The sequence below is a fragment of the Oratosquilla oratoria genome, chromosome 23, assembly GCF_046742065.1.
Source record: "Oratosquilla oratoria isolate Oo_2021 chromosome 23, ASM4674206v1, whole genome shotgun sequence".
Classification (NCBI taxonomy): domain Eukaryota; kingdom Metazoa; phylum Arthropoda; class Malacostraca; order Stomatopoda; family Squillidae; genus Oratosquilla; species Oratosquilla oratoria.
Window position 1 is genome coordinate 4,826,374 of NC_134799.1, and position 27,533 is coordinate 4,853,906.

General features: G+C 39.4%; 2 protein-coding genes across 2 annotated transcripts; one reads left to right on the plus strand and one right to left on the minus strand.

Moving 5' to 3' along the window:
* Positions 1-4,029: 4,029 nt before the first annotated feature.
* Positions 4,030-12,947, minus strand: mip40 (Myb-interacting protein 40). The gene is made up of 6 exons (XM_076206552.1): positions 12,810-12,947; positions 10,746-10,866; positions 9,068-9,283; positions 7,931-8,141; positions 4,999-5,144; positions 4,030-4,368 (listed from the first exon to the last, which is right to left on the minus strand). Exons 1-6 carry the CDS (start codon positions 12,853-12,855, stop codon positions 4,353-4,355), a joined length of 756 nt encoding a protein of 251 aa, XP_076062667.1. The 5' UTR covers positions 12,856-12,947; the 3' UTR covers positions 4,030-4,352.
* Positions 12,948-13,312: 365 nt separating this feature from the next.
* On the plus strand, positions 13,313-27,405 carry LOC143037904 (uncharacterized). Its single transcript, XM_076206558.1, has 5 exons — positions 13,313-13,519; positions 21,172-21,291; positions 21,525-22,009; positions 23,747-23,877; positions 25,637-27,405. The coding sequence occupies exons 1-5, from the start codon at positions 13,391-13,393 to the stop codon at positions 25,756-25,758; spliced, it is 987 nt and encodes a 328-aa protein (XP_076062673.1). The 5' UTR covers positions 13,313-13,390; the 3' UTR covers positions 25,759-27,405.
* The last annotated feature ends 128 nt before the right edge of the window (positions 27,406-27,533 follow it).

Below are 27,533 nucleotides of genomic sequence, written 5' to 3' on the forward strand. Positions count from 1 at the left end.
CTTCTTTATTTTCCAGTAACACCATAGTGAGGCCTGAGGTTAGGGTCAATAAAGATACAACCCATGTACTCCCGGGTGTACCATAGAAGGAATACTAGAAGAGATAGGGGTCATTGAAGGTTAGCAATCTCATCTCCTGAAATAAAATTTGCTGTGGAAGTGTCCAGGGGATTACACTTACATGATCTGGACAGTTACCAGGTGATCTCTGGTTCAATGTAGCCACCCTGCTTTGCAGGTAATGGTGAAAAGAAAGATGAAATAGCTTTCTCTCAAATTAACAAAAAAAAAAGTCTAAAGGGGGTTGGTGCTCCTCAATGGTTTAACACAAGTCCATCAAAATTTTTTCGCATCTCATTATCAGTGTCTTCCCTTCATCTTTTTTCTCTTCTTCCTCAACTATTTCCAGACTTCTTACAAAATATTCATTAAACTTCCAAATTAAATGGTACATATATACATATATCAAAGGCTTTTTTTCCCCTTATAAGGGAGGTAGCCAAAAAACAAAGGCATAAAAACCATTCCCACCTATTCCATCCCTCTTATCTTGGCACCTCCTGGATGACAGGTCATCCCTACATCTCACCCACTGCCCTGGGTCAGAAGCAGTATTACAAGACACAGCACATCCACAGCAAGGCCACTTCATTAAATTGGCAACCCCCCCCCTCTCCGTCCCCTCATCAGATGGTATTTTTTTTTATCTTATTTTGGCTGCCATCATCCTATTTTGTTTAACTCTGGCATTCTTTCAGTATTGGAAGGGTTATAACCTATCTCAACCCCTTGCATACTTGGTCATATTTCTTCTTTTACTCTGACTGTTGCCAGCATATTTCTATTCATCTCAGTAGCATCCTTCCCCCGTTGGCAAGTAAGGTCAGAGAGTCAATCTATTGCCCTTGATCTTTCTTGCAGGAGACCTGTGGCCCTCCTGAAAACCAGCTATAAAAGTCTTGTTTGCCTCATAAGTCACTCAATGAAGAGACTTTATGTTGCTGTCAGAAAAGCGTGAATATAGGACAATGTAATATAATGTGGTCTCTGTTCTCTCCATGGTAGTTGCATCTGAGACAAATGGTGTCTGTTGCTGGGCCATTATTGTGTTGGTGCCATTGTAAGTCAGGGTGGTGACCTGAATGTAGACAAGCCTGTGCAATTCTTACTTGTCTTGGGGATGATTTCTCTATTGCGTTGAATTCTGGGAGAGTTTAATAAGGTATACAATCTGGCGGACTATTGTCAAGTTCTTGTTTTATTACCCGAGTGTACACATGTTTTTGTATGGATGTATTGTGGAGTACTGGGGTAGGTTATTACAGATATTTGAGTAGAATACAGCTGGGGTTGTATTATGTTGCATATGGACTTTATACAATGTGATGTACAGGGTGGATGGGTACAAGGGCTCTTGCAGTAGAATGTGTGTGCCTACCATTCTCATATGCTGCTCCATGGAGAGGATTTTTGTTTTTGAGTGTAGATATTCTATTGATGTTATTTTAGTGCAGCCAGTTATTATTCTTAACATTTTATTTTGTGTTGTTTGTGAGACGTCCTTTTTCTTAATTTGTGAAGGGGTGAAAGGAATGCAGTCTAAAGATGACAGGGTCAAAGAGAATTGTTTATTCCACTTAGATCAAAATAATATTGTGATATCTGTATCCTGTTAATAAGAATAATTGTAACACATGTTTGTTGACCTGTCCAATACGTAGACAGTGAAATGCTCCCTAATTTGGTCCTCTTTCATACCTCATGACTATGTGTTCAGTGTAACTATTTGGCCTTTGATATTCTAATTTATGTGAATATATAAGTAATATAAGGCATCATGTCCTAGTTACATTTAGACAAGTTATAGTAATTAATTTGTCACCATTATCCTGAAGACATGAATGATGTAATATTCAAGTGCTTGTTTTATAGGAACCTGTTTTATGTATATGTAACATGATATAAGGATTTCAAGTTTTTGGAATGCTTAACTGTATAGTACAAGCATCCAGTTCCACTGAAACAATGATGAGAGTATTTAATGTCATTCAAACTGATATTCCAATGGTGTCAGTACACACCTGATGAGAAATCTCCTTTATAAAGTTCCTTTTCTAAGCAGTTTATTTTCTTAGAACTGGAATAAAAGTGAAAATATATCCATTTCATTATATATATATATATATATATATATCAATATATGTATGCATTCCTTATGTCGCCATGTATTCAATACATGAACCAACATCAGTCAGCCTCAGAGAAATTAAAAGTAACAATGCTCAGCCTTAAGTGTCCACTACAGGACCACCTTCCTGTCCCTTGGAGGATGATACAGCCTCTGTACCTCACCCCAGTGGCTTAATCCAGCTTGGTAAGGTGGTATGGATGGTGAGACGTACATGCGAAGTGTCAAGTGTCGGAATGGCGGTGGTTGTGAATCGAGTCTAAAATCAGTGTAATCAGTTTGATCATACTGATTAGGATTTGAGTCAAATATCTTGGAAGGAAGCATTGCTGTATGAATTGAAATATCTTTCATTGACCAATCCGATCTGCCCAAGACTTACATGGCAGTGGTGTGGTCTCTACACACATGGAAGGATATGTACAAGATCAAAAGAATACAATGAAGAGCAACCAAATTGATCCCCAGCCAAGCAGACAAAGCATACAAAATAATTAGCTGCATAAAATGTCATCATTAAAAGAGATGATAGGCGACTTGATCAGTGTTTATGTTAATTAATCAATTGTTGCCTTGAGTTTCACTATGTGGAAAACCCATAGCCCTACAGTGGCTGGCAATGGTCCTTGGGCCCTCCTACAGATCTCTCCGGGAAGAAACTTTGGATTGCTGTCTGTGTTGTATTAGTATATGACTGTTTCTATGTCACTGGCTGAAACTAGTAAGGGGAAGGGAACAGCTGGAAGATATCAGTTCTTCATGGGTGAAAAACGGTAAGAAATATTTTAAAGTGTTAGAGAGAGATCATGGGCCCAATTCAGGGACTGAGTGTCAGCCCCTCAAGGCTGCACCTTCTGATAGAGGTGAAAGGGTTGATGGGTTCTGAAAATGGGCAGCTTTGCTATCTATCTTGCAGGACCACCATGTCCATTACCTGTATTGGTCCTTAGCATTCAGGTCTATGAAAGGAAGAAATAAAACTACCACAGAGGCTTGCTTCATTCAGGACAAGAAGGGGTTATGAGGTCATGTAAACATATTGAAAAATAATCTGCCTGAAGTTTATCATGAAGCACAATTTTCCATACAGAATAACCTGGAATAGCCCATAAAAAAGACATAGTCCAACACAAAATCATAAAGAACTTAAAGCTTGATATGATAGACTGAGAAATAAAAACAAATTACAAAACATGACTCCATAAGCATAGTTCTTTCCCTGTATACCACAATTTGGTAAATACAAATACAAAAGAGCAGCCTAAAAAAAGATCTAAATAACATTTCTGTCTAACAACATGTATTCATTGTCATTAAATGCATTTATTACATGTGGGGACGTTACGTGTTACTCAGTATATTATGTGTCTTATGTAACATCCAAATGCATCTCAGTCCCTTTAAACCATTTTGAACCTGAACTTCAAAATAAACGCTTGAGTTTCTTCTTTCATTACTTTCATAATTGAAGAAATATCATGTTTCTTGTTTTTGTTTTGTTTTTCTTATGACAAAATTAGTTACACTGAAACATGTCTGCAGGGCAGGGAAATTTGAGAAGCTACAAGTAAATATATGTGGCTTCTTTATTACTGTAGCATGTGAGTGGATCAATTCACTTTAGTGCTCATTTAACCTCCTGTTAGTCAGCTGTCATGAGTGGGTCCTACTTCACAAAAACTCCAAAACAATGTTGTAGTTCGACTTTATCTCCATGCCACTCAAAAAGTATATTTTACTAAATAAATGTTCCTTAAAAAAACTTGCTTGTATTTTCCATCCAACTCCTTACTTCTTCTCTCTTATATTATGGAGGGCATTAAGAATCAAATGCATACAAATAATTTTCTAAAATATTTATTCATATCATAACTACAAGATTTTGACATTCCATATATGCAGTTCAACAGACAAAGAAAACTTATTTTTGCCTTTGTCACGTAAGAATAAAAATTCTATTATTGTACAAATGACTGTATACCCTCAAGAAAAAATAATACTAACACCCTCTTTGCATCAATATCTTACACATTGTACTTTTTACAATATTACATGATATTGTGACAAATGTACATAGACTGGTTTTTGTCCTTTTATGTATTGACAAGTACAGCTTTCCCGTAAAAGAATGACAGTTGTCCAAAGCTAACAGTTTCCAAACAGTTCAGTTTTCTTGTGTTCTGAAAATAGTAAATACATAAATAAGTAATCACAACAAATGTTGGTTGCATATGTTATTGAAATTGGTGGAGTCAGAAATCTTGAACCTAGTTGAGAGCCCAAGTGACAGCTCCTCAGGTCAGCAACTCCAGATGGAGATGAGGGTACTGACAATTATGAAGATGGATGACAGGCGATGTTCCCTCTAATTTTTTGCTGTGAGTGTGTGCAGAAATTTGTTTGTGTGCAAACTTTGCCTTCTCTGTGTGCATCTGATCATTTAAACAAATATGCACAATTTGTAAGTTTGTATAACATATTACCTCCACCAAAGCAATTATTGTTTTGATGGTTGGCAAGTTACCATATTTTTAGAGCTTTTATAAGTTGATGTTTGGGTGGAAGTTCTTTACTGAATGGATTTTAATATAATTTGACAATTTTGTGTGCACTAGTTGTAAAACATATGCACACACATATGCACACAGCTTAGAGGGAACATTGGTGGTAGGGATATGATTCCCTCTCATTTCTGTCTTACAGAACCCATATTTGCATATACTCAACACTGGACCCTACAGTTTTCTGCACTTCATTTACAATTATTTCAGTGTGAATGACAATATGAAAAATTGTACTGCGGCTATTACCTATCAAACATTGATCTCAGAATTGTGTATGACTTGTGATAGCGTTGGTCATTTTCTCGGGCAACATTCCTCCAGGCAATGCGAATATTCTTCCAACGCTCCAAGTGATCTGCTAACATCTCACTCATAGAATTGGCTTCATCAATCTGAAAGACATTCATATCTGAAGAAGAGGCAACTATTCTATGATTTCCATCTTCCCATAACTTCTGGTTGGAATAAAGTTCATGGGAATTGATACGTCTAAAAACTCTTACTCTCTCATGTTTTGCATTTTTTGCCTGCATACATCCATACATATACCAAAGGCTTTTTCCCTCTTATAAGGGAGGTAGCCAAAAAACAATGGCATAAAAACCACTCCCACCCATTCCATCCCTAACATACTTCACTCCCCTCCACCCTTATATCTTGGCACCTCCTGGATGAGGGGTCATCCTTGCATCTCACCCACTGTCCTGGGTCAGAAGCAGTGTCACAAGACACAGCACATCCATAGCAAAGAGTTTTGCTTGCAATACATGCATAGTCTATCACAGAAGTTCAAGAGGTTGTAGGCATGATCCCCCACACCAAAAACCAAATTACTAATTCAATACTTACTGCTTTTTATATGAAATATTTTTGTCAGAACATGTTCTCTCAGATCTTTCCCACTTTACCTGAGAGAAAACTAGTCTGTTAGTGAATAGATCCTACCTCCATTCTTAAAAACTAGACCAAAACTGGAAGAGATGTTGTGAAACTACATATAATAAATTTTCCTACAGCATGCTGTCAAAGTGAGTAGATAATGTCCCAACTTGATATCTTCTGCCCCTGACTGCTGGTCTCAATATCTTCTACTAACCTAAAAAATAAAAGTTTAAAAGTGATCAATCAATCAGTTGCCCCTGATCTCTCTTGTAGAAGACCAGCAGCCTCCAGGAATCCAGCAATAGCCTCTGGGTGGGACTGTAATTAACTCAAGAGATACTGAGTTGTTATGTAGTGTGGGGCATAGTAGTATAAGATGTTCTATGTCTTCCATGTGGTTGTTGCATCTGGGGTAGTTTGAATTTGTGGCCAAACCTATTTTGTGTTGGACAGTACTGTCTTAATGACAGATGGTGTCCTAAGTGCAGGTGTGCTACTCATAGTGTGGTTCTTGTCTGGTGTGGGAGGAATTTGTCTGTGGGATTTATATCTAGGGGTTGTTATTGTTGAGTTTGGTGGTCTTTCTTGAAAGGTTTGTCTAGTTATCTGAGTGCAAATATATTTCTGTGTAGATGTTTTGTATGGTTGGTTGTGGTTGGAGATGTAATGTGAAGGGTATGTGTTCTTTAGGCTTATGGCATAGAATTGAGTCAGACTGGAGGGAAATGGGAGATGATCCAATTGTTGTTTGCTGATGAAACTATGCTTTTGGCTGGGTCAGATGAGAGTCTGAGACAGCTAGTACTTAGGATTGGGAAGAAGTTGAAATCAAATGCAATTAAGAGCGGAGATAAGATGTACAAAAGGTGAGGATGGCAGCAAACTAGAGATAAGTCTCATAGGAGAAAGGCTACAGGAATTGGATAGTTTTCAATAATTTGGGTTACATATAGCAAGGAATGGAGGTAAACTGTAGAGTGATAGAAGAAAGTAAATGTCTTGGAGGAGTGAAGTGTCAACAGAAATATGTATCTGGGGATGGAGAAGACTGCATGAAAGGGTGATTGTGCCTACAACACTGTATGGGGGCAGACTTTGAATTTACAGGAAACAGAAAGGAGAAATTTACCTGTGTTTGAGAAGTATGGTGGGAGTTATGAGAGTGGATAGAGTGAGAAATGAGGTGAGGAGGAGAATGGGGGTGAAAAGGGAGTTGGCAGATAGGGTAGATGAAAAAATACTGGGATGGTCTGGGCACATGGAAAGAATGAATGAAGGAAGACTAACAAAAAGAGTGTGGAAGGCAGAGGTGTATTGAGTGAACCTAAAGGTTAGAACAAGAATGAGATGGATGGATAGGGTGAAAAGGGCTTTGAGTAAATGGGGAATATCTGTTGAGCAGTAGAGGGAAATTGCAAGAGATAGATGTGAGTGGAAAATGGTTGTGAAGGGGAAATAATTTGATACGGTCTGAAGGGATTTCTACTCATTTTCTCTATTTCTGCATGAGGGGATGAAGAGGGAAGGTCACCATGTAAATGAAACAGCTGGCCCTGCTGTGGATGTATTGTCTTGCTTAATTGCTTCTAACTCAGGCAAGGATCCAAGATAATAGAAAAATGATTGACAAGTGGAAGTGAGATGGGTGGGGGTGGGTACATGTCTTGGCTGGCTACTTCTCTTGTAAGGGAGAAGAAGCCTATTGGTACATAGATTGATAGACAGAGATATTGGGCATGTGTAGGGGCCTGGACTGGTTTCTATATCTCTGGCTAATAGGTGTGGGAGGGCAGGCACTGAAGTACTGACTTTCTTATATGAAAAAATGGTGCATTATGAAGGTAAATTGTTGGTAAATTTGTAAGGTGAATAGAGTGAGTTTCCAGGCATCAGCCCCTTGAGGCCACACCTCCCTGTACAGGTGGGAATAGCGTGTCCACTTGTGATGAAGTGACATTGAACACAGTGGAGTGACAGTCATTTTCTCATCTACTTCGCCACTTCACTAGCAGAGAAGGTGTGGGTAGAGTAGGCACTGCATCTTCATATTTTTCATTGCATAAAACACTTTTTTATGCAAATATCATCTAAAAAATACATACATGTATTATTTGACATTTTGGCCAATTTTATCATCTTTTCCTAATCATATAAAACTAACACCACATAAGGGAATTTTGTTTAATATGAGGGATTACTGTAAATCCAAGTTCAAAACAAGAAAACAGAACCACCTGCATCCTTGACAATGGAATAAAATGGAACTGACTGAAACCACTGCTTTCTAATGACTTACTTTCCTTATTATTGGTTGATCCAATTGCTCAGGTATCCTTGGGTCTCTGGTCCTGATGACGTTTTCTTCCCACAATTCAGGTGGTGGCATTCGCTTGACAGTTGCAAGGGGTGTAACCTGGCCATCAGACAGGACTTCAGTCAAGTTATCAGGGTCCTGACTCGAGTCTCCGCTTTCCTGTGTTTCATCTGTTGGACTTTCAGGTTCTTGCCTTTTGAGCAGGAAGAGAAGGAGGAGATATACATATACAAGGATGCTTCTTCCCCGTCACAAGAGAGGTAGAGAGCCAAGGCATGCATTCATCCTCCAAAAATCCAACATGCAATTGTTTTCCTTTGATAAAATCTCTTTGCTCCTCGTGAATGAAGGTCCGTCACTGTTTCCTACCCACTGCCTGGGTCAGGAGCAATACAGCAAGACACAGGGCCGTACTTTTAAATCTTCTGCCAGGCTTAGCAGACATTCTCAAACAACAGAAAGTAGAACTTTAGCTGATTTTGTTACAGATTTTCTGATTTTATTGGCTTATTTGTGAGATCTACTGGTGATTTTCATACAATGAGTTAATAAAATTAGATTTTAGATCGGTAGAAAGAGTTTGCCAGTGTTGGCAAAAAGACTTAAAAGTATGGCCCACAGTACCTCCACAGCAAGGACTGACATTTGAAGTTGGTTTACCCTCACTGTTCCATTGGTGATACTCCCACCTCATCGTCACATGAGTACACAGAGAAGACAAAGAGAAATGATTTCAAGCCACAACAGTTTATCATGTAATAAAAACCATTCTCCACTCACTTCCCTCTTGTCCTCTCTCTTCCCTGCTCAACAGACATTCCCCTTATACTCAAGGCCACCTTCACCCCATTCACCCATCCCATTCTTGGTCTTCCCTACAAGTTCATTCCATCCAACTGTGCCTTACACATTCTTTTTGCTAGTCTTTCTTCACTCATTCTCTCCATATGTCCACTAACTTCATATATTTTCTAAAACTTTACTTGTATTCTCATCATTATCTTATGTTACCAATTCAAATTTTTGGTTTGTAATCTCAAGTAAAATGTTGTTTATCTCTTCCCCTTCTCTATCTTGTTTACTCTATTCCACCAAAGTATTTACACATGTACCACTTACTTGACATTAAGACTGGAGTTGTGCGGTTGATTGATCATCCATGCTCGACAAATTGGATAAAGAGGAGAAGTTTCATCAAACTGTGCCAAGTCAACACTACGGTCAAACATGCGCATCACAAAGGTGTGGTGGAAACCAACATCACGAGGTTCTGTTTCCTTGCGTCGCCGTTTGCGAGGAGGTCGAGTCCCCTTCAGAGTTGCAATAGAGCCTTTCCTATGAAGGGGAAAAAATGCTTAATGCAATCGTAACTGTACGATGATCAATGGAAGAAATATAATGTACAGAATTGTATAACAATACAGAAAATTATATACAGAAACCCATTTGTAATACCATCTACTGAAGTTTGATTCAACTATTATTGGATTCACCCAGCCCTTAAAAAAAATATATATATATATATATATATATATATATATATATATATATATATATATATATATATATATATATATATATATATATATATATATATTAATATAATGTCAAACAAAAGTGGGGCATGATGAAGGGCACATTAGAAACCATACTTCTTTGGAGAAATGAATTGTGAACCCTGGAGTCAATTCTATGGTATACATACATACCAAAAGGCTTTTTCCCTCTTACAAACATGGGATGGCATAAGATTCTATGGTAAAGAAAAGTAATGAAGGATATGGACTATCTGTGGTTTGTTTGTAGTACTGACAAATGGTGAAAGATTTTAAGTATGAACATACACAAAAAATGTAGGGAGGTGTGTGTAGAGGATATGATGAACACAGCCCTACTGAGGTAACACGGCCACATAATAATTATAGCTTCAAGTTAAACTGACTGGAAAGCCAAAGCCCTACAGCAAATGGCAATGGTCATTAGACTTTCAATAGATCTCTTTGGAAAAAATCTCATGGCTGATGTCTGCATTTTAATAGTGTGGACTGTTTCTATGGCAACAGCTTGCAGCAGGAGGAAGGGCACAGTTGCTAACTAATAGCTCTCCTTGTGTGAAAAGGTGAAATAAGGATACACACACACACATATATATATATATATATATATATATATATATATATATATATATATATATATATATATATATATATATGTATATGTGTGTGTGTGCATATGTAATACATATGTATATTTATATACATAAAACACATGCACACATACACAAACATCTGGCTTGATGGTGTGGTGGTACAGTGCTGGAACACTAATTCAGTGGTCCAAGTTTGACTCCCACCTGGGACTAAAAATTTCAGTTATCACTGCACCATCAGCCAGCACTCCAACTCTAGTGGGCAAGGAGTCAAGGGTGTGTGCATGTAAGGTCACAGAATTACCCAGAGATCAGGCCATACATACACTCTGAGCTCTCATCCAGGAGGGTAATAGCTGTCAATCACAAGTCCAACACATTATCCAAGATAGTGGTAAATCACATGGTGGCTAAGTGGATTGAAGTGCAAGAATCTGGTAACAGAAGTTAGACGAACAGTGTCTGAGTTCTGCTAAAGCCCGTAGGAAATTGAGCCTCAAATCTTCAAGCACATGCTAATAAAATGACTACAAAGAACTTTGACCTTTGTAGCTGAGACAAAAATCCTGGAGGTGAAACAAAAATGCACGTGGACTTAAGATACGTGCATACATTATAATAACTATAGTACACAAAACATTTCCTTACATGAGATTTCGTGTCTTGCTCTCTGAATCTGACTCATTGTCAGTATCTGATTCATCATCTTGAAGCAGAAGATCTTGCAGGGCTGATTCAAACCTGACACGTGCAACATCCACATCCCCACCTGAAAGTTTTGTTTTGTTTAACATTTACAAATAAAATATTATCTTATTTACCTATTTTGTTTGACAATAACAGGTTCATAAGGGAGTTAAAAGAAACAAGGGCTGGAATAAGATTCTGAAGAGAAGGGAAAAAGATAAAAGGATCTTCATTCTGAGTGTTGCAAATACCGACTCGTCAACATGATACCTTTTATTTAACGCAAGTAATTACTGAGTAATCAGTCTTACTAACTTTGTGCAATGCATGTTACAAAGTGGATTACACTGCATCTCAGCCCTATAAAGCAAAATTTTCATATGAGTAATATGATACTTGGGTTTTCTGAATACAATTTCAATAAAGAGACACCTGAGACAACAGAATATAATACAAGAATAAGAACAAATGCACACAAAAAAGTAACTGCATGGATTATCTTTGGTAAGTAAAAGTAGTTATTTCAAAGATAACTTTCTTAGTTATATGGAGTGATAAATAGAAAACTATGACATCAGCTGTTAGTAGTAGGGAAAAAAAAGAGACCATTCACCAGCTGTCAGCTCCCCATGTTTGAAAGCTTAAGAAATACAGCTGAACTTAATGAAGATAACATGGGCCTAGTCCAGAGACCAAGTGTCAGCTACTCAGGGTTGCACCTACTGATGGAGGTGAGGGGGTTGTCAGGTTTTGAAAATGGATTTTTTTTTTTTTTTTTTTTTTTTTTTTCCATCTTGCAGAACCAGCAAGTATCTGTCACTGGTCCCTCACACCTCGGATCTTATTTCATATTACTCAACCTTATTTGTCAAAAATTTACCATTTTCCCATTCATCAGCCTCTTGAATACAATGATCCCTATGTATGCATCATGAGCCACGAGTGGGGTATGCGAGAATGTCGGCGTTTGCTTTCTGATTATATTTATTTTTTTGGAGCCAAGTGACCCCTGTATTCTGTGAACAGGCTTGATCACATTCTTTTTGATATTATATTTATTTAGAGTGAAAGAGAATAAGTATAACAACAGTAACTTTATATTTTGCAATGTACGTATTGTGATACATCATTGAGTATCAGGCAACCTGATGTGTGTGCAAATATTTTACTTGTATTGAAGAGCTTAACGTAATGCATTGGAAGTATTTATGAGAAAATAACCTTCCTCTTTAATTTCAAGAAATTAAGAAGAAATACCCATAATATGGTATCATCTACATTTGGTACTTTTACTTTCCATGACGATACTGCACCATAGAGGTGTAGTAAGAGAGATGGTAATAAAAGATTCAAGAAGGATAGTAAAAAGAAAAGAGGGATATATCATAGAAGAAATTAATATTGGTCAACATTCCTCCTTGAATAGAGATTATTTGCTGGCCGTGAAAGAATGCTAGATGACACCGGTTCTTAGGAATGTTGCTAAAACCCTTAAAGTATGAACAGCAGAAAACTTATGCATCCAATTCCCCATGGAGAGCTGCAACTGCAGTATAAAATAATGGGTAAAATGCTAGAATAACAATGTAATTTGATACCAATAAAGCCTGAAATTGTACCATTGTTATAGCTTTAAAGTCAGAGTGTTTGACATTCTTTCATGGGTTTCAAGTAACAAGTAACTATAAGGAATTTACACATTAATAGGAACAGTATTATGTACAAGTAACAATACAATAACTTCCAGTTATTATACAAGTTATCTATCATCAAAAACTCAGGTGCATACTATTCTTACTCGCTGTCAAGTGTTTTCAGATACAATATTTAACATTGCTGTACTTTTTAAGTACTATGTAACTATGACTCAAATACAAAATACAAATACAAAATAATTATAATTATAATACAAAAAAATCCAAATAAGCAAGTTTATTCCTTGACCTACATCTTCTTTCAGCAGAATATGACCCAATGGTTGTACTTTCAGCTTCAATCCACTTGAAATGACTAATTTATTCTTACCCTGGTCATCTTTTTCAAGTTTGATACGGACAGCCGACGACGTCATGGTTAAGAACTTGTCAAAATTCGTGCAGGTTCATTTGGCAAGTACAGCCGCGCGTGCTTTGTTCGAATAGTATAAGACTGGCATGCCTCACTTAAAAATATTTCTATATTCTAAAACAATACACATTAATATTTCATATCTAATATCATATTATTTAAGGTGTAAATAAATAACCTGAATAGGTATTAAATACTTATATATGATAATGACATATATAGACAGATATATTTTAGGACTAAGTCACTTCAAAGAATAGAACAATTCAGATTCATGTTTACAAATAGACAGCAACTAGTATATATGTATAAAGGTAAATTTTATTCACGATCAATAAATGTTTTACCTTATATTGTAACTTAAGCATAAAATAATTTTGATTATATAGAATTATAGTTTTATATATCTTATATTATCACATATATTTATATCTATATCAGTTTCCCCTCCTGGCGCTCAAGACAAAAACAGGAAAAAACAATACTTCGTTGTACACAACTACCATGAGAAATAATATTAGTTTATCTCTATAGTTGGTATGGAACTAATAGGAGACTGGAAGCTGAGAAGATATGGAAGATGTGAGATTGACAAAGTATCTTCAAAATCCTCATGGAAAACCGTTGATAGTTGTGAAAACAACATCCTAATCTTCACTGTTTTCAAAGTGAGTGAAATCGATGTCGTTTCAGTATATACATCAGCCTCATTCTTCTTCCTTTATTCCATAGACTAAATACGTTTTTCGAGGATTGAACCCCTAACTGGTATGAACCATTTTATTTTATTGTTCCGTGAAGAACATTTATAGATGCCCTCATTTGTTCTCGTGCAACACATTCTTTTGTAATTAATGCTCCTAAAAATAACATGTACGTTGCTATGTATGTATATATATATATTATATAAGATAAGTGATAGTGGAGGTAAGTGTAAGGCGAGCCAGTTGTTGTTTGCTGATGACACTACGTTTGTAGCAGGGTCAGAGGAGGGTCTAAGATAGTGACGGAGATCGGGAAGGTATGTAAGAGGAGGAAGCTGGAAGTAAATGTGGGTAATACTAATAGCGAGGTGATGAGATGTACTAAGGGAGAGGGTGGGGTACGTATTACGTAAGAATGGCGAATCGGAATCGATTTGTTACGAAACTGAACATGTACTATGCTTTCTATGCTTTTAGATTATCGTCAAAATGAATCAGTAGGAGTGTTGTTTGATGATATTTAAGCAGGACATTTCAGATTGAAAACAGAAAACATTAATTAAAATCTGCCCCATTTCGTCAAACTGGAAAAGTCCTTGGCGATGGCGAATCGAGACATGTGAAGCAAGGTACGAAACGATATATTTTTTTTTAGCAATTTTTTTTTTTTTTAGCAAAAAGGTCAAACAACACTCCTATTAAATCATATTGACAATACAGTATTTAAAAGCACAGCATTATAGCATAACACAATTAGATGCTCTGTATTGTAACAAATCGGCTCCGTTTTTTTTCTGTTTTAATTTTGAAATGTCTTGCAGAAAAATGATCAAACACTCCTATTAAATTATTTTGACATACAGTTTAAGATCGCAGCATAACAAATAGAAGCTCGTTTTCTTGAACAATTGTACTTTATTTCCGTTTTCATTCTGAAATGTTTTGCACAAAATTTATCGAACAACACCATTGAATGAAATTATGCTCCGTTTCGTGACAAATCGGTTACGATTCACTAATTCCCACTTCGATTCGCCAAAACGTGTTCAATTCGATACCGCGGAGAGAGTGGCAGCAAGTTTGTACAGGAAGTACATATTTTTGGAATGAAAATTGTCACGTGAAATTGTCATCTGGGAATGGGTGCAAAGAGAAGATTATATGAAGGGGTGATTGTGCCGACGACACTGTATTGCCGAAGACTTGGAATATAAAATGCAGAAAGAAGTTTAAATTTTTTTGAGATGAAGTGTCTGAGAAGTATGGTGGTAGTTACAAGGTTGGATAGAGTGAGAAATGTGGAGATGGCTGAAGAAATATTATTGTAATGATTTGGGCACATGGAAAAAATGAGCAAAGGAAGATAAACAAAAAATGTGGAAAGCAAAGGTGGATAGCGTGAACTTGAGGGAACGACCAACAGTGAGATGGGGTGAAGGGACTTTGAGGAAGAGGGGAATGCCCATTTAGCAAAGGAGGGGAAGAGCAGGGTGGAGTGGTTTGAATGGAGAATGGTTGTGTATGTATGGTGTGTTAACGCGGCCCAAATGTATTTCTCCCCGTATTCTCTATTTTTTGCATGAGGGGACGGAGAATGGGGGTGGGGGGTCGCCGATTAACTGCTCGCGTCTAGTGTCCGCGCGGGGATTCGGTTGCAGTTCGAATCCTGGCTGCACCGCAGAGGTTAGGAAGGGCATCCACTCTGAGCAATTACCCTCCCCCCGCCGCCGAACGCTGTTTACCTTTAACCTGAGGTGACTTGGTGACTTCGCTGTGTGTGTGATGCATCAGTTTCCTCCGGGTATCGTCACTTCAAAAATGGCATCATAGCGCGGACTCGCCGTCTATCCTGCGTTCGAACAGTTCCGTACCACCGGCAAAGCTGAGGTCCAAGCGGGTACCAGCCACGCAAACAACGTAATAAAAATAATAATAAAACATAAGAAGTGAAAAGACCTTGCTGTGGATGTACTGTGTCTTGCTGCATTACTTCTGGCCCGGGCAGTGGGCAGGAGACACGGATGACCCTTCATCCATGAGGAGCTAAAATGAGAGGAAGACAATGGGTGGGGGTGGGTGTAAATTTTGGGTGGCTACCCCCCTTATAAGGGGAAGAGGCCTTTAATATATAAATAGATACACACATTTGTATTATATGTGTCTTAGTAACGTCATCGAAAGCGTGCTGTTCTCGCAATCGCTAAGTTGTGGGTTCGAATCCCGCACTTCTCTCCAATTCCCAGCAGTGACTGATACCTGCCCCAACAGTCCAAGCGCATACACATAGGGCAAAGTTGACGGCTTCGGCCGCAGTTACTCAGCGCCTCTTGGCGTATGCCCCTCACTACTACTACCACTTTGTATGGTTTTCATCTCTGGGTATCCATACCGACATTAGAAGAATGTTAATGTGCACGTAAATTGCCACAGGCAGTATAGTAATTCCGTGAACCCAGTAGGTAAATGGTGTAAGGAGCAACCCTGCCCTTGGAGATAATGAAGAAAACACCATTTGGATTATATGTTCAATGTATTTTCAAAGACACCAGATAAAAAATCGCAAGGGTTATTAGTTTACATACGCACATTATATACATATATATATATATATATATATATATATATATATATATATACACACACACTCTTACTCCAGTGGCTACCAGGACTGCAGTCCCTTCACCGCTTTCACTATGCCTCTCCAGACCAATCTGTCCTCCGCTGTTTCCTTCCAATTTTATAGGTCAGGGTTAATGCGGGCCACGTCATTCGCCACTCCATCGCTCCACCGGTACCTAGGTCTTCCCAGGGGGTGTCTACCCTTTATACTTCCCTCCATCACCATTTTTGGCCATTTTATTGGTTTCATCCTGGCACAGTGACCGGCCCACCTTGTCCTTCTCCCACTTGCAACATTATACAGCATTTGTTGTCCTGTCTGTTCTCTAATTTCCCTATTGTGGCTTCGTCTCCATTCTCCCGATTTCGCATCATACACTGGGCCCTGAATTCTTTTAATAATGGTGTTTTCAGAGACTTCAAGTTTTCTTTTTCTTTGTTTGGTTAATGTCCAAGTCTCACTGTTTGTCTAATTACAATGTTGTATGTTCTCGTTTTTTTGTTTTCTTGCTAACCTTTCTGCTTCTCATGATGGTAGAGAAAGCACGGTAGCATCTGTTTCCTGCTGCAATCCTTTCATTTATTTCAAAGTCCATCTCACTTCTTTCCGTTACAAGGGCTCCTAAATATTTTAATATGTCTGTATATTGCACATTTAGGGTTCCGACCTGCATGTTGCCTCTATTGCCGCCTTCTTTACTCATTTTCATGATTGCTGTCTTACTCTCGTTGCACACCAGGCCTACTTGCCCCGCTGTGTTCTTGAATGGTATGAACATTTCGTCAATCTCATCCATATTCTCGGCTATCATCACAACGGCATCTGCATAGGCTAAAAGTCCTATATTTCTTGTGTCAAATATCGCTCCTGGGTGGTTAAGACTCCCCCATGGCCGTCTTTTCCATCACGAGGTTGAAGAGTGTTGGAGATAGGATGCACCCTTGCCTCAGTCCACTAATTACCTCGAACTCTTCTGTTTCCTCCCCCCTACCTTTACCAAGCGTCTGCTATCTACATAGCATGCCTTTTTTAGAGAGGCCAGTTTCTCTGGTTCTTGAAGTTCTCTGAGGATCTGCCACATTGATTCTCGATGTATGCTATCATACGCCTGTTGGAAGTCTATGAATAGTTGGTAGAGATCTTTATCATATTCATAGTATTTCTCCGTTGTCTGCCTTACTGTGTGTATGTGATCTGTTGTGGACCTGTTTCGTCTGAATCCACATTGATATTCTCCAATTGCTGATTCAGCATAAGGTGTCAAACGTATATATATATATATATATATATATATATATATATATACATATATATATACATATATATATAAATATATATGTGTGTGTGTGTGTGTGTATCCTTATCGTACGTAATAATTGTATAATATCAGGTGATATGTGTTATCATCTCCCTGTTATCAGAGATTTAAAAAAGACAATAAGAAAAAGAAAACGACAATACGAAATGAACATCGCTGATAAATCCAAAGAGAATCCCAAAGAATTCTATAGTTACATTAGAGATAAAAAGGTTGTTAGGAATCACATTGGTCCACTATTATCTGCCGACGGTCAACTTGAATATTCAAATGAAGGAATGTGTAATATCTTAAACAATTATTTTAGCTCGGTATTCGTAAACGAAACACCTCAAAGTGAATTCCAAACTGAAACCTGTGAAAAGTCTGGGGTAAACTTACTCACTACGGTAAATATAACAAAAGAAAAAATTAAAAGGTGTATAGACAAACTCAAAGTTAATAAAACACCAGGGCTTGACGGTTGGCATCCAAGAATCTTAAAGGAAATGAAAAATGAGATTGTTGTTCCATTAGAAATTATTTTCAAGAAATCCATCATATCCGGAGATGTCCCAAGAGAATGGAAGCTAGCTAACGTTACTCCCATATTCAAAAAAGGTGACAAAAAGAAGCCAAATAACTATAGGCCTATAAGTTTGACTTCAATAGTAGGAAAAATAATGGAAACTATCATCAGAGATGCCATCGAACACCATTTAGAAAGTAACCGTTTGATAAATGATAGCCAGCATGGTTTCAGACGGAAACGTTCTTGCGTGACTAACTTACTCGAATTCTACAACACAGTTATCTCGAATTATGACAAAAGAAACAATATAGATTTAATATGTCTAGACTTTGCAAAAGATTTTGATAGCGTCCCAAACGAAAGACTACTTACTAAACTAGCTTTGCATGGAATAAGTGGTAGCCTATTAGGTTGGACTAGTAATTGGTTGAATGGTCGAAAACAGAGAGTTGTTTTAAATGGAAAAACTTCTGGATGGAAAAGTGTTGCAGGTGGAGTTCCTCAGGGTTCCGTTCTTGGGCCACTTCTATTCATAGTATATATAAATGATATAGACCATGGACTAAAATCTACTGTTTCCAAATTTGCTGATGATACAAAACTGTGCGGAGTGGCAAATGATCACTCAAACCAATTAGATATTCAAGAAGATTTAGATAAATCACAGCAATGGTCTGAAAAGTGGCTAATGAAATTGAACACAAGTAAATGCAAGGTGATGCACATAGGTAAAAATAACAGTAAGTACGATTACAAGTTATTTGGAAATTCGTTAACAAAAGTGGATAGTGACAAAGATCTCGGCGTAATTATCAGTAACGACCTCAAATCATCCAAGCAGTGTATTTCAGCCTCTGAGAAAGCAAATAAGATTCTAGGACTGATTGCGCGATCTTTTGATTTCAAAAGTCCATCACTCATTAATAAGCTATATAAATCGTTAGTTCGTCCACATTTGGAATATGCTGTTTCCGTATGGTCACCGAATCTCATTAAAGACATTGACAGACTGGAAACAGTACAACGGCGAGCCACAAAACGGATTCCAAACATAAAAAATAAATCATACGAAAATCGACTAAAACACATGAATCTGTTTTCCCTAAAAAAGCGTAGACTCAGAGGTGACTTGATACAGGTCTTTAAGATTTTAAAGGGAATTGACAACATCAAAAGTGACAAAATTTTCACATTGAATGAGAATCAGACAAGAAACAATGGTCTCAAACTGTCCGGAAATAGATTCAATTTGGAAGTAGGTAGAAACAACTTTGCCAACCGTGTAGTTAATGAATGGAATAAACTTCCTGCACAGGTAGTGCAATGTAGTTCAGTTCGAAGCTTTAAGAATCATTTAGATAAATACCTAAGTAAGATGTTGTAATGATTAATTATAATTTATCTTATATTATTTGTTTTTGTTTTGTTATCGTTTATCTGTCTGATTTTCATTTATTATTAGTTATATGTCAATTTATTATTATTTACTATTTACCTGTTTGTTTATTATTTAACTCTACCTATGCATTTATTTATGTATTTTATTTGTTATTTACATTATTATAGTTTTTATTTATTATTTTATTAATATGATTTTTTTTCGCATCCGACCTAGATATGGATCAAAAGGTCTCCTGTCGGCATGCTCCGCCTTTGTAATCCTTTGTAATCCTTCGCTACCTACTGTGCACACGCGCGCACTCGTGCTAGGCATCGAAGGGAGATGATAACATGGGCCGTCCCCATGGAGAAAATGTAGAGAGTATGTTTAATTCTACACTGGTGAATTAAAGTCGGGTAGTTTTCTTTACTGTGCCAGACAGCTTTCTACAAATACAAGGCAAGCTCCATTCAAACATCGGAGGGTTGCCAGAAATATTTTAGTGTACATTATTTACAGGGTTGCCAAAACATGGATATATATTAAAGGTTTCGTCGCTTAATCTTGAGCGACAGCGAGAGGCGCCGGATTAGGTTTTTGTCCGCCCAGGTATCGTGTGAGGAGCTTTGGTCAAATGGAGGGCTTCAGGTGGCTTGACCCGAGATGCACCGAGTCTAATCTTCGCTAAGGGGCGTCGCCAAGAAAAGTTGGTGAGCTGGGTCACTCGGACAATTGACTTTTCCCTCGGGAGATCCGTAGCATATGTGTGGGTGTGCACGCTAGGCATCGAAGGGAGATGATAACATATGTATGTAATCATAATCTTATTTCGTTACCCTGCAACTATTTGATTTTTTCATTTGATAACAGACTCAGGAATTATAGAATAGGATGTTTTATGAGCATGCATGAAACTTTAGGGAGTCGTTCAGTAATCAATCATGAAGTGTCCATTTCATGTGATCCATTTGATAGGTGTATTAAAAATGCAGGTGGTTTAATCGAAAACGCGTGGGTCTCGCATCTCTCTAGTCGTGGGTAATGCTACCCCATGGTGGCATTCCCGGCAACGAACCAGCCGACAAGGTAGCTCGGGAAGCTCATTATTTTATTCGTTTATTTTCATGTTTCCAGCCCTTTGCCTGCATCATATCTCCACTTCGTTCTAAGGCTAAACCACCTAAACACCTTATGTCTGCCACTGGCCCCCTTCCCACCAGCATGACCTACATTAAGCTGTACTGATGTGTTTAAGAGGTCATTCTCGTCTCGCCCCTGATTTCCTCGTGTTTGCTGGCGAACCTCTTCCTTTCTTTGCCTGGTACTCCTGTTTCCATATCCCACATTCTTCTTGAATGCCCTACTTACTCCACCTCTCGCAATCTCTCCAAACAACAACTTTATTACATTTTATTTTAGGGGAACTATCACCAATGTTCTTGTTTTTCCCACACACTTTCCTTCGAGAGACAAATGTCCTCATTTTCAAACTAATATCCCCATACAATACACACCTTTTAATGTAGTACTCCAACACTCGCACAGTTAAAAAAAATATCACACTTCACCAACGAACCAGTACCTACCATCTTGCTCCAAGGTTTCAAGCTATCAATCCGTTGCCCTAAGTCTCTTGCAGAAGACCTGGCGACAGTCTCCGAGGTTCTTTTATGATCTTCGATTTTGGCACGATACTGTTAAGGGCAGAAGGGCAGGTGAATTATTGACGGTGAAGGGTGGAAGTGCTGGTGAATTACTGGTGGTGAATTCGGATACAATATTTCAGAATGGCGTGATGACGGTCCGCGACAACACTGTAGTCTTGGAGTACCACAACCTGGCGAAGGACCGCCTGAAGGTTCTCCGGAGGCACGACGTCCTGCTCTTCGTGGTCGGAGGTCAGCAGGTGAGTCTTGGCTTCGCACGAAGTAGTAGCTGAGATACACTATGTGCTGGGAGGGTGTGATGTTATGTGTGGTAAGTATAAATGGTAGCAGAGTCAACCCTGAGGTATATTTGTAATTTAGGACTCAATTGTATGAATAGGTCCCATCTCACAAATGGTGCTCATTTAGGTTACAAAGGGTATTATTCCCAGTTATCAAGAGATGGGTACACTTAGTCGCGGTTTCCCTGCAGGGCGGCCCACGGAAGTGGCGTATCCAGGTTCGGCAAGAAAAGCACTTGGACACAGACGCCGTCACCGCAGCCGTGGCCTGCAGCCGGGCCTTGGCCCACTTCCTGCCAGTCACAGTGGTCGAGTCTGAAGGAGACATCCCCCCTGTCGAGTGGAAAACAGGCAAGAATGAGGACACCACGAACACCACTGGTTCGGGCTCAGTACCTGCCGGTTCCAACCCTGTCAGCTCAGACGCACCAGCTGCTGACACCAACTCCGACCCGGCCCCTGTCGGCACTGACCCTAGGTCGAGCCCTACCTGTGCCAACTCGAACTCGCCTCCTGCTGATACCGACTCTGGGTTGCCCACTGTCAGCACAGGTTCTGCATTATCCACTGCTGACGCCACGTCCGGGGCGACGACTGCCGGCGTCAGTACGGAGTCCGCGCCTCCTGCTGGGGATGCCGGATCAAGATCTTCAGCCACCACATCGTCATCTTCCACGTAAGTGGCACTTCTGACGACCTATAAGATGTTACCCTTGACAAGTTGGTGATAATAATAATAATTATCCATATACACAGTAACCACAAGCCTCATTCACATCACTCCACTTCGTATAGGATATTGACTGCCCAAGTCTTATGCAGTGCTCTAGGACAGGGGTTCCCAAACTTTTCAGCTCTTCGACCCCCTAGTAAAGTTTAAAAACCCCAAACTAATTCGCGAATTATGTCAGTTTATTATCATTATTGGTGTTGTTATTGATACTAGTAATATTACAATAGTTATCATCATCATCATTATCATTATTATTATTACTATTATTATTATTTTATTATTGTTATTATTATCATAATTTTAGTTATCAATAGTGTTATTATCATCATTTTGATCCGATATAAAAGGGATAAGTGGCAACATTCATCAAGGCGACGCCGTTCCAATAATGATAGAGACACTTTCACATATACATAAACATAAGTGTTTTAAAATAAATATCTATAATTTACCAATAGCTTTAGGAGTGATGTCATGTATATTCTTTATTATATTACTATAAGTAATATTCAAGCCAATAATATTACACAAGCTCGTCATCTTGATGTTCATTTACGATGTGGTTGTGTGTATGTGAGATTCTCCCTACATGCACAGAATGGGGAAGATTTGCGACTCAAAGTGAACTGACATTGTTTTTCTTTAAGTTTAGATATTGGTTGGTTGATTATTTTCACTCTTTCAGTACGGAAAGAGAACAGGGTCATTTCATGCTAACCATTTACTTTTAAAGACTGCCTTTCGACCCCATAGTAATTTACTGACCCCTTTCGACCCCCTAGTAATCTACTGAACCCTTTTTCGACCCCTTGGATGGTTTCATGAAGCCCCTGAGGGTCGATATCGACCCCGTAGCAATCCACTGACCCCCTTTCGACCCCTTGGCTATTTGTCGACCACTTTGGGAACCCCTGCTCTAGGGGCTTTAATAACCCCTACGGACCAGAGTATCACAGTGTCCTATTATGATTGGAGGTCATGAAAAAAACTCGTTAACTTCTTCTATCTTTCCGTTATTTTACCCGATTCAAATCTTCTTCGCGACCTCCAAGAATCTACTTCTTTGGCGTGATATTGTCCTCATTACAGGCGTAACATTACACACGCACACACACACAAGAATTTAAAAACAAACAAGATTCTGAGAGATATAAAGACGGGTCACATACGAGCATAGATCCCTTCCCGTGGCGCAGTGGTTAGAGTTCCCGGCTGCCACTACGGCGGTCCGGGTTGTTACTCCAACTCTCGTGGGCGGGGGGTTGGGTGTGTGCGTGTAAGGTCACAGCATTATCCATAGATCGGTCATATATGAGCTCTCTCCCGGGAGGGAAATAGCTGTCGATCACGAGTCCAACACGTGATCCAAGACCATGGTGAATTGCACATATTAGCCCTAAAGATCAAGCAGGATACAAGAAACCACAGACATAAGTCATGCAGATAACTTATCACATCATCAGAGCTACAAGACACTAACACAGATTTCAAGATTGGTCAAATTTAACACAGCACCTCGCTTCTAAGTAGATGACGGATTGAGTGATCCTAACTCAATCTAGAAAGGGTGGCAACACACATGATAGTGACTCAAGAAGAAAATAGAATTCAGGAGTAACTAAAACAGAGTAACTTTTTTTTTTTTTTTTTTTTTTTTTTTTTTTTTTTTTTTTTTTTTAGATTCCTGGAGGAGGGAGAGGCTGCCCCTTGGGATGACCACCCCACAACCCAGCTATTCGTCGACGGCGCCGTCAGCCTCGAGAACGTCCTTGAGGAAGTACTCAAGAGCGACGTGTTGGGAATACCTGAAGGTAATGCGAAGTTGATATAGGCATACGTTAACACGGCTCGACGGTGCAGTGGCACCGTTCTCGACAGCTAACTCAGCAGTCCGAGTTCGAGTCCCGCCCAGGGCGATTTCAGTGCGGCTATTGGCACAGACAGAGCTGGCTATGAAGAATGTATTAGCCACCATGGTTTTGGAACCAGGAACATTAACGGTTCCTGGTTCCAGAGACCAAGGAGATCGATTACATACTTGTTAATACTCTTCGGAATATCTTGCAATTTTCCCAAAGAATAGTTGGATCCGAGTGATCATCGTTATTCTGCACAGCTTAATGTCATCAGCAAAATAAAAAAAATGTCTAGCAGATTTTATTCCACCAGCAGGCCCCACAAAAAAAATATATATATATATATATACATATACCAAAGGCTTTTTCCCCTTACACGGGGGGTAGCCAAAAAGAAAAAGGCATAGAAATCACTCCCAGCCATTTAATTTTCCATATATTCCACTCCCCTCCACCCTCCTCCCTCCCTCCTATCTTGGCACCTCCTGGATGACGGGTCATCCCTGCATCCTGTCCACTGCCCTGGGTCAGAAGCAGTGTCACAAGACACAGCACATCCACAGCAAGACCGCTTCATAAATTCGGCGATCCCCCCCCCCCTCTCCGTCCCCTCATGCAGAAAAGGAGAAGACGGGGAGAAATCCCTTTGGGCTGCTTCAAAATTTTTCTCGTACTTCCTCATCCCCCACCCCCTCACCCTCATGCATCACAGCCTCATCTATACACAATCCTTCTCCATTCACCCCTATCTTCTGTCATCTCCCGTCCTTCCTCTACAGACATTCCTCTCTTTTGTAAAGCCCCTTTCACCCCATCCATCCATCTCATCCTAGGACACCCCCCTCATATTCACTCCTTCCACCTCCGCCTTCCACACTTCTTTTAATAATCTTTCTTCACTCATTCTTTCCATGTGTCCAAACCATCCTAATACTCTTTCATCAACCCTATCTCCCAGCTCCCTTTCCACCCCTGTTCTCCTCCTCACCTCCTCATTTCTCACTCCATCTAGCCTAGTAACCCCTATCATACTTCTCAGACATTTCGTCTCAAACACATTCAAACTCCTTCTCTCTTCCTCTTTCATGTTCCATGTTTCTGCCCCGTACATTGCTGTTGGCACAATCACTCCTTCATATAACCTCCTCTTAGCATCCATTCCCAGATGTCTATTTCTCATTACACTTTTTAATCCACCAAGGCATTTACTTGCTTCTCTCAATCTACATTCTACCTCCACCCCCACTCCTCCCTTTCCTGTCACATTCGCACCCAAGTATCTGAAACTATCCACTTCCTCCAGTTCCTCACCCTTATTGCTCACTCTCACTCTACTACTGTCACTCTCTCCCCTTGTACATCTCATCACCTTACTTTTGCCCACATTTATCTTCAGTTTCCTTCTTTCACACACCTCAAACTCTGTCACTAACTTCCTCAATCCCTCCTCTGATCCTGCTACAAGCGCAGTGTCGTCAGCAAACAACAGCTGGCTCACCTCCCACTTTTCTCAATTTTCTTTAATCATCTCGAACCCCTGACCCACTACCCTTGCATATATATATACATATATAAGAACTTGTCGTTCAAACAGTGTCATATGCGATTGTATTAGTGTATAGTTTATCGTTACATGTGATTCGATGTTATACTCATATAGTCGGCGCCATGGCCTTTATTGTCTTATGTGTTGTTTTCCTCTTCTCTCCTGCAGCCTACGCCTGTGGAGGACTCGCCGGAGGTCGCGGCTTGGAGAGTGTCCTGCGCCTCTGCTTGGCCGACCCGACCCTGCCGCAGCTCGTTGGCGTCGTGGAACAGCTCATGAAGGGGTTATAAGTACTTTGACCTTCTTCGGGAGGGAAGTCACAGACTCTGGACTTGCGTCAGGAAGGACGCGTCTCGCTCGCTTTCTCCCAAGCTCCTTGTAGAGGGTTTGTGACCCACAGGGTGCAGTCCGCCTGCCAAAGAGGGATTTCGGAGTTACTTGTACCGTCCTCCCGAGGTTCCTTCTTCAGGAGCAATCGGGAACCTCGTTCTCCGTCAGTAATGAGTTCGGAGAGGAACTTTTTTCTCCAAAACTGCTTATAGCCAAGGATTCTTTTGTGTATTCACCATTCACTATGTGATTCACCATGGTCTTGAATCAAGTGTTGGACTCGTGAGTGTGTGTGTGTGTGTTATGGGGATGAACTAAGAGGTATAAGGGAATGATTGTGCCCACGGCACAGTATGGGACGGAGACTTGGAATATGAAGGAGACAGAGATGAAGAGCTTAAATGTGTTTGAGAGAAGTATGGTAGGTGTTACGAAAGTCGTCAGAGTGAGAAATGTGGAGGTGAGGCAGAGAACAAAGTGGGAAGGTAGCTGTCAGATAGGGTGGATCAAAGTGGTTAGGTGGTTTGGACATATGAAAAGAATGATTGAAATAAAAACCGCAAAAACAGTGTGGAATACAGATGTAGATGAAATAAACTTGAGAAAACCAAGAATGAAGTGGATGGGCAGGGCAAAGTGGGCAATGAGTGCAAGAGGAATGTCTGTCGAGTAAGGAAGAGAGAGTGCAAAATATATGAGGGGATGGAGAATGTAAGTTGAAGAAAAGACTCATCCCGAGATGTTCTTCACGTCTGCTCCATAGATCATTTCGAGTCAATGCAGATGGGGGGAGGGGAGATCTTCCTGGTGAATTGGTGGGGGTAAACCAGCTTCGGTTCTTAGGCCCTGCTGTAAAGGTGCTGCATTATTTAGGATCTAGGAAATGTGTGTGTAGTAAGAGCTATTTCCTTCTCTAGTGAACAAACGGGTGAGGTATGGGAGGAGGGTACATGCATGCCTTGGATCCTCCCTTGTGAGGATGGTGGGCTTGTGGTATATAGATATATTATTAATATTATTGTCGTCATTATTATTATAATCATCATCGTCGTTAGTTTACCATCGCCTTTTTATTTGGCGGGTAGTTTGATTGCGTCCGGTTTGGCCAATCTCCGTAGCGATATTGGTACGATAACATCTAATCATGCCATTTTTCAACATTTTGCCGCAAAGAATAATTATTATTGCCCATATTTCCGTTATAAAACTAAAAGAAAGAGAGAGAGACGACGGTGATACACCGATTTTTATTTTTATCAACCTCTGCTGTACCGAGGAGATGCCGCGGACATGAAATATATGCTATGGAATACTCAGAATAAGAAAAGTTACATTTGGTACAAAAAGACTACAGAAATAGGCTATGGACCCCTTTAACACCGTTGGCATGCCATGAGAAGAATTAAATAACAAGACGGGAAATAAAGTAAATGGGAAAGTGCCGCCCAATATCGAAGAAGTTAGAGTAGCATGACTTTTTCTTGGAGGATAGCAATTACAGACTTTTCAATGTCATAGGTTGTTTTATTTAACACTGTGCGGCTCTTTACTTGTATTTTACTTTAATTTGTGTGTAACGAAAAATCAAGTTAAATGGGATATGATAAAACTAGAACATGGACTTTATTATGTAATTGTTCTGAATTGCATTCAATTTGTATTACATAATACTCTTTATTTCATTTTGGTGTGTTTGGGACATATGGAATACATACAAACGTATATTTAATAAATT

Coding starts and splice junctions, on each gene's coding strand:
- mip40 (XM_076206552.1), bottom strand. CDS start 12,855: ATGACGTCGTCGGCTGTCCGTATCAAACTTGAAAAAGATGACCAGG. Junction 8,142..9,067: donor AACTCCAGTCTTAATGTCAA/GTAAGTGGTACA, acceptor CCTGCTCAAAAG/GCAAGAACCTGAAAGTCCAA. Junction 5,145..7,930: donor ATCAACCAATAATAAGGAAA/GTAAGTCATTAG, acceptor AATGTCTTTCAG/ATTGATGAAGCCAATTCTAT.
- LOC143037904 (XM_076206558.1), top strand. CDS start 13,391: ATGGAACTAATAGGAGACTGGAAGCTGAGAAGATATGGAAGATGTGAG. Junction 13,520..21,171: donor TAATCTTCACTGTTTTCAAA/GTGAGTGAAATC, acceptor ACAATATTTCAG/AATGGCGTGATGACGGTCCG. Junction 22,010..23,746: donor ACCACATCGTCATCTTCCAC/GTAAGTGGCACT, acceptor TTTTTTTTTTAG/ATTCCTGGAGGAGGGAGAGG.